Source organism: Oncorhynchus tshawytscha, linkage group LG05, assembly GCF_018296145.1.
Source record: "Oncorhynchus tshawytscha isolate Ot180627B linkage group LG05, Otsh_v2.0, whole genome shotgun sequence".
NCBI classification, from domain to species: domain Eukaryota; kingdom Metazoa; phylum Chordata; class Actinopteri; order Salmoniformes; family Salmonidae; genus Oncorhynchus; species Oncorhynchus tshawytscha.
The window spans coordinates 10,898,998-10,914,699 of NC_056433.1; the positions used below are offsets into that span (position 1 = coordinate 10,898,998).

General features: G+C 45.3%; 1 protein-coding gene across 1 annotated transcript; it reads left to right on the forward strand.

Moving 5' to 3' along the window:
* The first annotated feature begins 1,603 nt into the window (after window positions 1-1,603).
* On the forward strand, window positions 1,604-15,664 carry LOC112249827 (papilin-like). The gene is made up of 13 exons (XM_042321461.1): window positions 1,604-1,739; window positions 1,830-1,892; window positions 6,780-6,889; window positions 7,493-7,553; window positions 7,643-7,745; window positions 7,861-7,991; window positions 8,720-9,028; window positions 10,837-11,013; window positions 11,317-11,467; window positions 11,654-11,728; window positions 13,234-13,381; window positions 14,768-14,846; window positions 15,199-15,664. The coding sequence occupies exons 2-13, from the start codon at window positions 1,836-1,838 to the stop codon at window positions 15,490-15,492; spliced, it is 1,695 nt and encodes a 564-aa protein (XP_042177395.1). The 5' UTR covers window positions 1,604-1,739; window positions 1,830-1,835; the 3' UTR covers window positions 15,493-15,664.
* The last annotated feature ends 38 nt before the right edge of the window (window positions 15,665-15,702 follow it).

Consider the following 15,702-nt stretch of genomic DNA (forward strand, 5'->3'; position numbering starts at 1 on the left):
TTCTTGTCCCTTTCTCCTGCTCTCTGTCTTGTCCCTTTCTCCTGCTCTCTGTCTTTTCTGCTTTTGACTGAGAAATCCCCTCTCTTTTTCTTCCTTATGTCTCTCTCTCTCTCTCACTCCCCTTTCTCTCCCCAGGATAAATGGCCTACTGATTAGATTAAAGTATATATTCCAGGGTTCCGTGTGGCTGTGTGTTCCCCAGCAGAGAAGCCGTAATGTCTGCTGTCTTCTCCTGTCTGGTGAAAACGTGGCATGGGAACTGCTACTAATGGTACCCTAACACACAGAAACAGGGCATGATTCCTTCCCCAGCCTGGCATTGCTTTTCCTCTGTTTTCACACTGAAATAACTCAGAAATAACCCCCTGAGGTGATTTCAGTGACTTGGTGTGTGTTTAGTGGGGTTGTGGGGTGTGCGAAAGGAACTCTCAGCGGTTGGAGTGGTAAACGTCACACGAAGTTGAGCCACAAACAAACATTTAAAGGACTTAACTAACTGTTGTCTCTGGACGTGTGTAACCATGTCTTTTCCAACTGTTATACTCTATGCTTTTATGGATGTGTATATTTGTAATAAGGAAAACTCAGGCCTCTAAGACAGAGTGGCAGATGGTAGAATGAATTAGGTTTAATAATAGCAAAAAGGGAACAACAATCCACATCATAGCAGAAGATTGTTGCAGTCTTAGACTGAAACACAGCGGGTACCGTATATACCTGATACATAATGGTGTAATACAATTCCTATGTGTGTATACATCCATGTGAATCGTCAGTGTGTCCTCGGTCCTTGGACCTTCAGTAACTAGCTCTGTCATCAATCATTATCATCAGATATATGAGAACAATTTATTACAACAGACAGAATCAAGTCTAGAGATAATATAACTATAGACATTTGTTGTAATTTCCCCATCACAATATACGTTCTGAATTCTAGGATCATTTCATCGTCCTTCCAATGATCTCTGTTCAGTTTATTCTACGTTACTGATACCACGGATACTTACCTCTTACCTGGTACTATAGGAATGGTTGTGAAATTATAATGGGTACCTTCTGGTACTTTCTTCAAAGAATATAACTGGTAACTAACTACCTGTTTTTCCTAGTGGTGCTTGATAGACTGATTCCTAGAGAAAGAGTAATTCAGTGTTGTAATTCCTAGGTTATTATTGTGTAATGACTGTTTTAACAATTTTAAAAGTAAATCAGAGGTAATTTCTTCACTGTAAAATTGAATGTACATTTTGTGTTATTGTTTGCTTTTACGGTGTCCTGCTCTGCCCTGCCTTACAATATATCAATGTCTGTGTGAAACGAGGTTGATGTATCAAATACTGTACACAATAACATACCAAAACATTATTGGCCTGGATGTCACTTCAGACAGAGTTGAATATCATAGTTTGCCAGAATGAACAGAAGAAAAGTTTTACCCCAAAATCAGTACGTATCCTGATAAAAAGCAACAACAAAAAAATATGAAAAACCAAAGTGATGGGGGAAATCCAAGTGGAAAGGAACAAAGTGAATTGAATTTAAAAAATGTTAATTTCATGCAAGGAGTTACTTGTAACCGGACACCTGTACTATATATAGCTAACAGCTCTGAGAGCTGGGAAGTTAAGAGGGCTGATAACTGAGTGTCAGTCGGCTTCCTGTTTCCTGGGCGAGTGCACATCCTTCTGGGACTCTGAGCAAGAGGAGTGGATTTCAACTACAGAGATCTTGAAAAGGTATGATAGAATGATGATCATATATTCTATAGTATTTTGGACATTTTTGCAAATGTTTAGGCACCTTTGTATTTTTCCTATCCTCTGCAGGTAAACATGAACATCCTACTGGTCCTGGTTCCTCTGCAGTTACTGGCTGTACCATCACTTTCTGTGAGTGCTACTTATTTCATTTGATGTGTTGCTTGGGTTTAAAAAACATACAGGGGAATAATGATGAGTGAGAAAGTTACAGACTCACCAATACCATACCCCCCCCCCACCTCAAAAATACTAACATCCCTTGTTATTGTATTTGATTTTAGATTTTTTTTTACTACCCTGTTGCCCATAGCACAGGGTAACACTGAACACATTATTAAGAAACACTATCTTACCTCTGAAGTTGCTACAGATTTTATTGAGTGTCTGACCAATACTCCACCACCTATTCTGCCTTCCTCTTGTGATTATTTAGTTGATAACTTTAATAGCAAAATATGGGCAACCTTTGATGCCATGGCTCCAGTAAAGTTGAAAAGGGCCACAGCCAAACGGAGAGGCTCTTGGATGAGTGATGAAACTAATCAATTAAAGAGAAGTTGCAGAAAGGCAGAGCAAAAGTGGAGAAAGTCAAAGTTACAGATCGATTATGATATTCTGAGACAGCAAATTGGCATATATAACAAGGCAATTAGAAATGCTAGACGGGCTCATTTTTCTAACTTGGATCACTAACAATCAGTTTAATTAGAGAGTGCTCTTCTCGACCATTGATGGCCTGATAAATCCTAACCCCTGCAAACCTACGTGAACTTTCCTCCACATCTAATAAGCAAATTTCAGCCAATCTCCAACCTTCCATTCTGAAGCAAAATTCTGGAGAAATTAGTGTTCAATGAGCTAAAGTATTTTTTAAGTGGCAACCGTATTTAAAATAAAAATCCAATCAGGTTTCCTACACACCACAGCATAGAAACAGCCTTATTTACAGTGTTACATGATCTTAGAGTCAACACAGATGCCAAACACCTGTCTGTCCTTGTACTCTTAGATGTAAGTGCTCCATTCAACACTGGTGACCATGCTGTGCTTCTGGACAGACCTATTTAACCGGTCGAGAGTTTTATTTTTGTCACATTTTGGACTCGATACTGTTCAGTTTATATGTGTTACCCCTTGGCAGCGTTATCAGAAAGCACAGCATTGATTTTCCCTGCTAAGCAGATAATACACAACTTTACATTTCTGTGTCACCAGAGGATTTTTAGCTCCGTGGATAAATTATTAGACTGTATTAGTGATTTAAATACTTGGATGGCTCACAACTTCCTATAGCTAAATCAAGACAAGGTACTTTTTGTTGGAGCCAAAGCACAGAGAAAATCTGACCACAAATGTTAATTCACAGGCAATGAAGATAAAATACCAACTAAAAAAACTAGGTGTTATTTTAGATTCTGAACTCCATTTCAAATCACACATTAGGAATGTGACCAAAATAGTTTTTTACCACCTGAGGAACATTGCCAAGGTGTGGCTGTTTCGCTCTCAGGCTGATACAGAGAGATTCATCCATGCTTTTATTACAAGCAGGCTTGACTATTATAATGCTTTTCTGTCTGGTCTACCCAAGAAAGTAATTTGTCAACTGTAAAACATACAGAATGCTGCAGCATGGGTAGTGACCGAGACCAGACTGAGCGCACACACCACTGGTTTTAAGGTCTCTGCACTGGCTGCCTGTGAGTTTTAGAATTCATTTTAAGATTATTCTATTGGTTTTTAAATCCATCCAGGATTGTGCACCCCAATACATGTTAGACATGCTTTTTAAGTTATGTACCCAGTAGGTCCCTTAGGTCCTCCGGAACTGGCCTTTTTAAACTATCCAAATGCCTTGGACCAAGAGGCATGGAGAGACAGCCTTTAGTTACTATGCCCCCAGCCTCTGGAATAGTCTGCCAGAGAACCTGAGGGGGACCAAGAGGCATGGAGAGACAGCCTTTAGTTACTATGCCCCCAGCCTCTGGAATAGTCTGCCAGAGAACCTGAAGGGGACCAAGAGGCATGGAGAGACAGCCTTTAGTTACTATGCCCCCAGCCTCTGGAATAGTCTGCCAGAGAACCTGAGGGGGACCAAGAGGCATGGAGAGACAGCCTTTAGTTACTATGCCCCCAGCCTCTGGAATAGTCTGCCAGAGAACCTGAAGGGGACCAAGAGGCATGGAGAGACAGCCTTTAGTTACTATGCCCCCAGCCTCTGGAATAGTCTGCCAGAGAACCTGAGGGGGACCAAGAGGCATGGAGAGACAGCCTTTAGTTACTATGCCCCCAGCCTCTGGAATAGTCTGCCAGAGAACCTGAGGGGGACCAAGAGGCATGGAGAGACAGCCTTTAGTTACTATGCCCCCAGCCTCTGGAATAGTCTGCCAGAGAACCTGAAGGGGACCAAGAGGCATGGAGAGACAGCCTTTAGTTACTATGCCCCCAGCCTCTGGAATAGTCTGCCAGAGAACCTGAGGGGGACCAAGAGGCATGGAGAGACAGCCTTTAGTTACTATGCCCCCAGCCTCTGGAATAGTCTGCCAGAGAACCTGAGGGGGACCAAGAGGCATGGAGAGACAGCCTTTAGTTACTATGCCCCCAGCCTCTGGAATAGTCTGCCAGAGAACCTGAGGGGGACCAAGAGGCATGGAGAGACAGCCTTTAGTTACTATGCCCCCAGCCTCTGGAATAGTCTGCCAGAGAACCTGAGGGGGACCAAGAGGCATGGAGAGACAGCCTTTAGTTACTATGCCCCCAGCCTCTGGAAGAGTCTGCCAGAGAACCTGAGGGGGACCAAGAGGCATGGAGAGACAGCCTTTAGTTCTGGAAGAGTCTGCCAGAGAACCTGCCAAGAGGCATGGAGAAACAGCCTTTAGTTACTGCCCCCAGCCTCTGGAATAGTCTGCCAGAGAACCTGAGGGGGACCAAGAGGCATGGAGAGACAGCCTTTAGTTACTATGCCCCCAGCCTCTGGAAGAGTCTGCCAGAGAACCTGAGGGGGACCAAGAGGCATGGAGAGACAGCCTTTAGTTACTATGCCCCCAGCCTCTGGAATAGTCTGCCAGAGAACCTGAGGGGGACCAAGAGGCATGGAGAGACAGCCTTTAGTTACTATGCCTCCAGCCTCTGGAATAGTCTGCCAGAGAACCTGAGGGGGACCAAGAGGCATGGAGAGACAGCCTTTAGTTACTATGCCCCCAGCCTCTGGAATAGTCTGCCAGAGAACCTGAGGGGGGCTGAACATATTAAAACACATTTTTAGATTTGCTTTTCCTCAGGGTGCTTTTTAGTTCAGTTTGTCATTATTTTGTTTTTTATCTCGTTATTTTTTGTGTAGTAAATTATTTCAGCTTTATTTTCATTGTTTTTTCAAATATGTTTTTCCTGTAAAGCACATTGATGTATAAATAAAGCTTGACTTCATTTGATTTGATGGTGAGAGGTTAGCATGTCTTGGGGGTATGATATTTGTGCTTCTGTAACTTTCTCACTCATCATTATTCTCAATTCGTTTAAGGCTAATATGTAATCAAGGTAGCATCCACAATAACGTAGAAGTGTTTAGAAACATATTCTGTTCTTATTTACAATAAAAGTGACCCCAAAATGACACTATACATTATTCACCATTCATTTCTATTGGGCACAAAATGATCCAGAACACAACCAAAACAAACAGCAAATGCATCCAACAAGTTTGTAGTCACAAGCTAAACCATAAGCTTGATGTAATCATTGCGTGCTAGGAATATGGGAACAAACACTTAACATTTAACTATACTGAACAAAAATATAAATACAAAATATAAAGTGTTGGTTTCATGTGCTGAAATAAAAGATCCCAGAAATGTTCCATATTTTCCAGAAATGTTGTGCACAAATTTACAAATTTGTTTACATCCCTGTTAGCGAGCATTTCCCCTTTGCCAAGATAATCCATCCACCTGACAAGTGTGGCATATCAAGAAGCTGATTAAACAACATGATCATTACACAGGCGCACCTTGTGCTGGGGACAATAAAAGGCCACTATAAAATGTGCAGTTTTGTCACACAACACCACATATGTCTCAAGTTTTCAGAGATCGTGCAATTAGCATAGTGACTGCAAGAATGTCCAACCTCCAACGTCGTTTGGAGAATTTGGCAGTACGTCCAGCTGGCCTCACAACCGCAAACCACGTGTAACCACGCCAGCCCAGGACCACCACATCCAGCTTATTAACTTACGGGATCGTCTGAGAACAGCCACCCAGACAGCTGATGAAACTGAGCAGTATTTCTGTCTGTTATAAAGCCCTTTTGTGAAGAAAGACTCTGATTGGCTGGGCCAGGACAACCCATGGCTGTGCCCCTGCCCAGTCATGTGAAATCCATAGGTTAGGGCCTAATGAATTTATTTCAATTGACTGATTTCCTCATATGAACTGTGTAAATCAGTAAAATCGTTGAAATTATTGCATGTTGGTTTATATCTTTGTTCAGTATACTTAAATACACATATAAGTGATTTTTTCCCAATACTTTTGGTCCCCTAAAATGGGGGACTGTGTTCAAAAAGTGCTGTAATTTCTAAACAGTTCACCCGATATGAATGAAAATACCCTCAAATTAAAGCTGACTATCCGTACTTTAACCTCATGATCATTGTAACATTTAAAATCCAAAGTGCTGGAGTACAGAGCCAAAACAAACAAAACAAAAAAAAAACTGGAAATACATATGATGATCTAATACTACTACGCAATACACCAACATGCATTTAAAACACCAATAATACAACTCATGTCATTACACATTACAGGCACACAGTCATATTTTGTTTACAAAAACAGCTGGAATGTGGGGATTTTATATTGTTACCATACTGGTGTGTAAAAGGTTTGTGTAATGATATGTAATTGTTTGTGGTGATAGGATGTTTTCCACTTGCTATTCTGGTGTATACTTACCGAGTACTGTGTTTACTGTCGGGTTATGGCATTTGGTGTGCTCACTGCTGTTATGTTCCAGCTAACGGCGCCCAGCAATGACTACTGGGGGGAATACGGAACCTATGGGCCATGCAGCCGCCCCTGTGGCACTGGAGTAGCCATGAGGACCAGGCAATGTATTACTGCAAGGTAAAAAAAAAAAACTAATGAATGTGAGAGAGTGTGTGTGTGTGAGAGAGAGAGATGGAGAGAGAGAGAGGAAGAGAAAGAGAGAGTTGAGAGAGAAAAGAGAGGCAGAGAGAGAGAGAGGCAGAGAAAGAGAGAGAGAGAGAGAAAAGAGAGGCAGAGAGAGAGAGAGAGGAGAGAGAGAACAGAGAGAGACAGAGAAAGAGAGAGTTGAGAGAGGGAGAGAGGCAGAGAAAGAGAGAGGGAGAGACAGAGAGACAGAGAAAGAGAGAGAGAGAGAGAGAGAAAAGAGAGGCAGAGAGAGAGAGAGAGAACAGAGAGAGACAGAGAAAGAGAGAGTTGAGAGAGAGAGAGGCAGAGAAAGAGGGAGAGAGAGAGAGGCAGAGAAAGAGAGAGGGAGAGAGAGGCAGAGAAAGAGAGAGGGAGAGAGAGAGACAGAGAAATAGAGAGTTGAGAGAGGGAGAGAGAGAGAGAGAGAGGCAGAGAAAGAGAGAGTTGAGAGAGGCAGAGAAAGAGGGAGAGAGAGAGAGGGAGAGAGAGAGGGAGAGGGAGAGAGTGTGTGTATGAGGATTGTATGTCTTTCTGACTCTCCTCTTTGATTTGCAGGACAGATGGAGGAAACAACTGCGTGGGATCTTCAAAATCTTACCGCACCTGTAATACGCAGGTACACACACACACACACACACACACACACACACACACACCTCCCCCCAATGAAAACACCAACAGAATGAGATTGTCTGTTCCATGCAGGCATGTCCCGTGGGTTCCAGGGATATCCGCGAGGAGCAGTGTGCCCAGTTTAATAGGATGGACTTCCAGAGTAAACGATACACCTGGCTGCCTTACCATGGAGGTACAATGGGAATGACATGCAAATTATAAAGTATAATATTTCACTGTGGATTATTACCCATATCCTCATTATACATACATGAAGAATGACTAATGTTTGCTGTTTACCTGTGAAGCGTCTAACCCATGTGAGCTGAACTGCGTCCCCCGTGGAGAGAACTTCTTCTACAGACACAGGCCTGCCGTGGTGGACGGGACACCCTGCTATGTGGGGCGCAGTGACATCTGTATCGCAGGCATCTGCAGGGTATTAGTACTTACCTTATATCCTTCTTTTCATTCCACATTTAATAGTCCAACATGCCATGCACACACACACAGACAAACACACACACTCACAGACATACACACACACTCACACACACACACACACACACACACACACACACACACACACACACACACACACACACACACACACACAGACAAACACACACACTCACAGACATACATACACACACACACACACTCACACACACACACACACACACACACACACACAGACAAACACACACACTCACAGACACACACACACACACACACACACACACATATGCATGCACACACATACACACACACACACACAGACATACATACACACACACACACACACACACACATGCATGCACACACACATACACACACACACACACACACAGACAAACACACACATTCACAGACATACACACACACACACACAGACATACACACACACACACACACACACACACACACACACACAGACACACATATGCATGCACACACACATACACACACACACACACACACAAAACACACACACTCACAGACATACATACACACACACACACACACACACACACACACACACACACACACACACACACACACACATACACACACACACACACACACACTCACAGACACACATATGCATGCACACACACATACACACACACACTCATATTGTCTTAATCTGTGTTATCTGATACCTAGGCGGTGATCAACGAAGAGATCCTCGGCATGGACCGTGACGTGGTGCCGGCCCCTCCCGCTCCTGCCGCCAACTTGCGCCACCGCGAGTCCCTCATGTACGCCTACACATACAGCGCCTGGTCCGAGTGCTCAGCCCCCTGCAACGGAGGCACACAGCACCGCAGTGTACAGTGCATGGTCCAGGACTCGACTGCACCCCACGTGGTGGATGACTCTTACTGCGACTCCCAGGGAATACCCAGGCCGGCCAGCCAGCAGGCCTGCAACCAGCAGCAGTGTGCCGAGTACAGTGTTTCCAGCTACAGTGTGGTGGGTACTGGGTAGCTACAGTGTGGTGGGTACTGGGTAGCTACAGTGTGGTGGGTACTGGGTACTGGGTAGCTACAGTGTGGTGGGTACTGGGTAGCTACAGTGTGGGGGGTACTGGGTACTGGGTAGCTACAGTGTGGTGGGTACTGGGTACTGTGTGGGGGTACTGGGTACTGGGTAGCTACAGTGTGGTGGGTACTGGGTACTGGGTAGCTACAGTGTGGTGGGTAATGGGTACTGGGTAGCTACAGTGTGGTGGGTACTGGGTAGCTACAGTGTGGTGGGTACTGGATACTGGGTATCAAATTTCAAATCAAATTTATTAATATAGCCCTTCGTACATCAGCTGATATCTCAAAGTGCTGTACAGAAACCCAGCCTAAAACCCCAAACAGCAAGCAATGCAGGTGTAGAAGCACGGTGGCTAGGAAAAACTCCCTAGAAAGGCCAAAACCTAGGAAGAAACCTAGAGAGGAACCAGGCTATGTGGGATGGCCAGTCCTCTTCTGGCTGTGCCGGGTGGAGATTATAACAGAACATGGCCAAGATGTTCAAATGTTCATAAATGACCAGCATGGTCGAATAATAATAAGGCAGAACAGTTGAAACTGAAGAAGCAGCACGGCCAGGTGGACTGGGGACAGCAAGGAGTCATCATGTCAGGTAGTCCTGAGGCATGGTCCTAGTGCTCAGGTCCTCCGAGAGAGAGAAAGAAAGAGAGAAAGAGAGAATTAGAGAGAGCACACTTAAATTCACATAGGACAGGAGAAGTACTCCAGATATAACAAACTGACCCTAGCCCCCCAACACAAACTACTGCAGCATTAATACTGGAGGCTGAGACAGGAGGGGTCAGGAGACACTGTGGCCCCATCCGAGGACACCCCCGGACAGGGCCAAACAGGAAGGATATAACCCCACCCACTTTGCCAAAGCACAGCCCCCACACCACGAGAAGGATTTCTGGGTACTGGGTAGCTACAGTGTGGTGGGTACTGGGTACTGGGTAGCTACAGTATGGTGGGTACCGGGTACTGGGTATCTACAGTGTGGGAGGTACTGGGTACTGGTTAGCTACAGTGTGGTGGGTACTGGGTAGCTACAGTGTGGTGGGTACCGGGTACTGTTTACTGGATACTGGGTAGCTACAGTGTGGTGGGTACTGGGTAGCTACAGTGTGGTGAGTACTGGGTACTGGGTAGCTACAGTGTGGGGGTACTGGGTACTGGGTAGCTACAGTGTGGTGGGTACTGGGTAGCTGCAGTGTGGTGGGTACTGGGTACTGGGTAGCTACAGTGTGGTGGGTACTTGGTACTGGGCAGCTACAGTGTGGTGGGTACTGGGTACTGGATAGCTACAGTGTGGTGGGTACTGGGTACTGGATAGCTACAGTGTGGTGGGTACTGGGTACTGGGTAGCTACAGTGTGGTGGGTACTGGGTAGCTACAGTGTGATGGGTACTGGGTAGCTACAGTGTGGTGAGTACTGGGTACTGGGTAGCTATAGTGTAGTGAGTACTGGGTAGCTACAGTGTGGTGAGTACTGGGTACTGGGTACCGGGTACCAGTATGGCCAGTATAGAGTCAACGTTAACAGTATAACAGAGGGCAGATTAGGAGAGTGTTTCCCAAACCTCTCTGTCAGCAAGATGTATCTGTCGGTACGCAAAATCATGTTCAATATACTGTACTTCTCCAGCAAGTTGTAAACTACTGTTCTAACCAACTACAGTGTCACCAAAGAATGATTTTCAGATTGCAGATTTTGTTTTGCCGCTAAATTCCCTAATTGATATGTCCAATGTCCAGTGCTCAGTGAGCTGTGGTGATGGCCAGCAGACCAGGGAGGTGTTCTGTGTGGGGGCTGGAGGAGAGCGCCTTGGGGAACAGGCCTGCAGCGGTCTGGCACGCCCACCCACAGTCCAGGCCTGCCGCAAACTAGCCTGCCATACACACATCACCTGGCATGTCAATGACTTCGGACTGGTGAGAGAGAGATTTTATTTCTTATTGGGTCAAAATCATAAATTACAAAGCACTTTAAACAACATACATAAACAATGAGAGAGTGAGATACTTTTGACAGACTACAGTACACTCTTATGTATCCTCTCATCTTTCCATACTTTTTTTTGTTGTCACTCTCTCCCTCTCTATCCTGCTCTCTCTCACTGTCCTCTCCCCCTCTCTCTCTCTCTCCCTCCTTCTCTGTCCCTCTCTATCCTTCTATCCTGCTCTCTCTCATTGTCCTCTCCCTCTCTCTCTCTGTCCCTCTCCTTGTCCCTATAGTGCTCTAAGAAGTGTGGTGGGGGGGTGCGTGAGAGAAGGGTGGTGTGTATGGACATAGAACAGAACCCACATGGGGAGGACAGATGTTCCCCCCACGTCAGACCCCCCACTGTGGAGCACTGTAACACCCAGAACTGCCATGAAGCCCAGAGTGAGTCCAATCCCTGTGTGTGTGATCCCTGTGTGTGTGTGTGTGTGTGTGTGTGTGTGTGTGTGTGTGTGTGTGTGTGTGTGTGTGTGTGTGTGTGTGTGTGTGTGTGTGTGTGTGTGTGTGTGTGTGTGTGTGTGTGTGTGTGTGTGTGTGTTTCTGTTCATCCTTGTCTCTCTCTGTATACAGTAGGTGTACCAAGTGTCCATGACCCAAGAGGACATGATAGAACTCTGAGAGGATTTGTGCCTTACGACCCTTCAGGTACGTGTGTGTGTGTATCAGTTTGTGTGTGAAATTATAATCATCCTTGTGCGTAGACTGTCTTGGGATAATTCAAGTAGAGACAGAAATAGCTTACCGTTTATTTCTCACTCATTTCTCACTTTAACAAATCAGAGTTGACTATGAGACTATCTATCCTCAGGTTAAAACACACTTCTCTGAAGACTTGTTCTCCCTGCAAGCCTTAATGATCCAAACAGTTCTGTTTTTCAAATTCGTTTTTTTTTCTACAGACTGTCCAATCAGCAAGTTACAAGTGACCAAATGAGATTTGTGCATGTTCAGACAGCAGTCATTTGCTGACATAGCTATGCTAGTTGTCATAGTAATGACGGGCGTGTGCACAGTGGTGTAAGTTGATTGGTGGTGGTCAGTTGAAGCTGCTGAGGGGAGGGTCGGCTCATAATAAGGTCTGGAATGGCATCAAACACCTGGAAAACCATAGGTTTCGTGTATTTGATACCATTCCACCTATTCCACTCCAGCCATTAACACGAGCCCGTCCTCCCACATTAAGGTGACACCAACCTCCTGTGGTGGTGGTGGTAGTGGTGCTAAAACACGCTTCTCTCATGGTACATACTATATGTCCCAGTCCTCCCTGTCTAGACCAAAGGTATCCAACTCTGACCCTACAAGGTCTGGATCCTGCTGGGTTTCTCTTCTACCTGATAACTAATTGTACCCACCTGGTGTCCCAGGTCTGAATCAGTCCAGGAACTAGCTTTGAGTTCCAGAGTTGAATTTGAGCGGTCTAGGCAGTGTTGTAATCCATCATAAAATCATAGCTACATATATACAATACAGGTTGCACTTGCCAAACTGGTAGGCCTATATCTAAAAAATATAATGTCTAGCTAAACATACCTCCCACTACTAAATATACTGTCTAGCTAAACATACCTACCACTACTATTAAACATACCTACCATTACTAAATATACTATATAGCTAAACATACCTACCACGACTAAATGTACGATAGCAAAAAATAAACACACCCAGTTCTAAATATTCTCAACATGCTCATTGTTATCCGGGTGGGTGTTTACTTGTATATGTACTTCAAGTATAATATAGAGTTCAGGTGGGCCTTCGTACCTCACCAAACAAAGGAAAGGAGGGTTGATCAATGACAAAAATCACGAGAAGGGCTTACAAAGAAAAACTTCCAAAAGGGCTAATTTGAGGTGAAAAGGAGTTGTGGCACTCCACAAAGAAAAGGCAGAGATTTATTTATTTTTGCTCATTTTAATCCATTGTACAGGATGCAAACAGACGACTGACATTTCAACGTCAAGTTAAAGTCTTCCTCAGAGTGAAAACCCCCCAAATCTCTGCCTTTCTTTGTGGAGCGCTCCAACTCCTTTTATCTTGAATGAGTCCTTTTGGATGTTTGCCTTGGTAAGCCACTCTCATTAAGGAGAGACTATTTTTTACACATTATGTAAACATGTGACCTTATGTGTGTTTGCTCTCTTTAGCCACTAACACAGTGTATGACCCTTACTCCACCACCGTGGTTGGTCCCCACTGTGCCCAGTCATACTATGGCTGCTGCCCGGACGGCCACACATCCGCTGGTGGGCATAGAGGAGAGGGCTGTCCCACAGATGACTGTGAACGCACCCGGTAAGACTATGGGTCTGTTCAGTATGGCACAACGTTACAGAACATTACAAAACGTTCAGATCGAGATAGCGTTGTGTTGAACACACATGGTACAAAGATGTTGATTGTGACAAAAAGGTATGTTACTTGCAGTCCAACTAGTGACTTTCAACTCGATGGCCTATTTTAGGGCTGCCCAACCCTCTTCCTGGAGACCTACTGTCCTGTGGGTTTTCAGTCCAACCCTAATTTAACACACCTGATTCTACTAATGAGCTGCTCAACAAGACGTTAACTAGCTGAATCAGTTACGCTAAATTAGGGTTGGACCGAAAACCTACAGGACAGTAGATCTCCAGGAAGAGGGTTGGACTGAAAACCTACAGGACAGTAGGTCTCCAGGAAGAGGGTTGGACTGAAAACCCACAGGACAGTAGATCTCCAGGAAGAGGGTTGGACTGAAAACCTACAGGACAGTAGATCTCCAGGAAGAGGGTTGGACTGAAAACCTACAGGACAGTAGATCTCCAGGAAGAGTGTTGGACTGAAAACCTACAGGACAGTAGATCTCCAGGAAGAGGGTTGGACTGAAAACCTACAGGACAGTAGGTCTCCAGGAAGAGGGTTGGACTGAAAACCCACAGGACAGTAGATCTCCAGGAAGAGGGTTGGACTGAAAGCCTACAGGAAGAGGGTTGGACTGAAAACCAACAGGAAGAGGGTTGGACTGAAAACCCACAGGACAGTAGATCTCCAGGAAGAGGGTTGGGCTGAAAACCTACAGGAAGAGGTTTGGACTGAAAACCTACAGGAAGAGGGTTGGACTGAAAGCCTACAGGAAGAGGGTTGGACTGAAAACCAACAGGAAGAGGGTTGGACTGAAAACCAACAGGAAGAGGGTTGGACTGAAAACCAACAGGAAGAGGGTTGGACTGAAAACCAACAGGAAGAGGGTTGGACTGAAAACCAACAGGAAGAGGGTTGGACTGAAAACCAACAGGAAGAGGGTTGGACTGAAAACCAACAGGAAGAGGGTTGGACTGAAAACCAACAGGAAGAGGGTTGGACTGAAAACCAACAGGAAGAGGTTTGGACTGAAAGCCTACAGGAAGAGGGTTGGACTGAATGCCTACAGGAAGAGGGTTGGACTGAATGCCTACAGGAAGAGGGTTGGACTGAAAACCAACAGGAAGAGGGTTGGACTGAAAACCAACAGGAAGAGGGTTGGACTGAAAACCAACAGGAAGAGGGTTGGACTGAAAACCAACAGGAAAAGGGTTGGGCAGCCCTGGCCTATATGGATGCCGTCCGTGTTTCTGTCTCACCTGTCTTTGTGTGTGCCTGTCTATACCAGCTACCTGTTGGTTTGTTTTCTATATCTTACCTGTGTGTGTGTCTGGTTGTCAGGTACGGCTGCTGTCTGGATGGGGTGACTACTGCTCAGGGTCATGGAAGGGCAGGATGTGCTGATTACCAACCACGTGCGGTAGGTAAGAGCTGCTACCACCCATTATACCAGAGTGGCGCAGCGGTCTAAGAAACTGTATCTCAGTGCTAGAGGCATCACTACAGACACCCTGGTTCAAATCCTGGCTGTATCACAACCGTCCGTGATTGGGAGTCCCATAGGGCGGTGCACAATGGGCCCAGCGTCGTCATGGGTTTGGCCGGTGTAGGCCGTCATTGTAAATAAGAATTTGTACTTAAACTGACTTGCCTAATTAAATAAAGGTTAAATATATATATATATATATGTCATACTGTCTGTCTGCCTGTCTTTCTGTATATATGTCTCTCTGTGTGTGCGTGTGTCTGACTTTCTATCTCTCTCTCTGCAGGACCACTCTGCCCCGGCTTATGCTCAGTCCGGCCATATGTGCTCCCTGTCACGTGACGATGGATCCTGTGCCAACTGGACATCCCGCTTCTACTACAACTCAGCCACTGGCAGCTGCACTCAGTTCTGGTATGGCGGTTGCCATGGCAATGCCAACAACTTTGTGTCCAGGGACGTTTGCCAGAGGGAGTGTGGCGGCGCCGTGGTGACACCACGACAGGCATCCCCACCTGCACGGTCTGGCATGAGACTAAGGGTGGGCGCGAGGGCGAGGGCATACCGCGCCCGGTCTTAAGAGACACAGGATGAAGGTGTTTCAGTCATACAAACACCGTACAGAGGAAAGGAAAGATATGAAGTTTTCCATATAATACTTCATATGTGAACAAATGTCTTCCAAAATCTGACCTGCAACATTTCTCTGTGCTTTCTGTCATTGTTGATATCAATAAACTGAACTGAACAAATCTGTTGCATCATGTTATCCTTCTTCTTGTGTCATAAT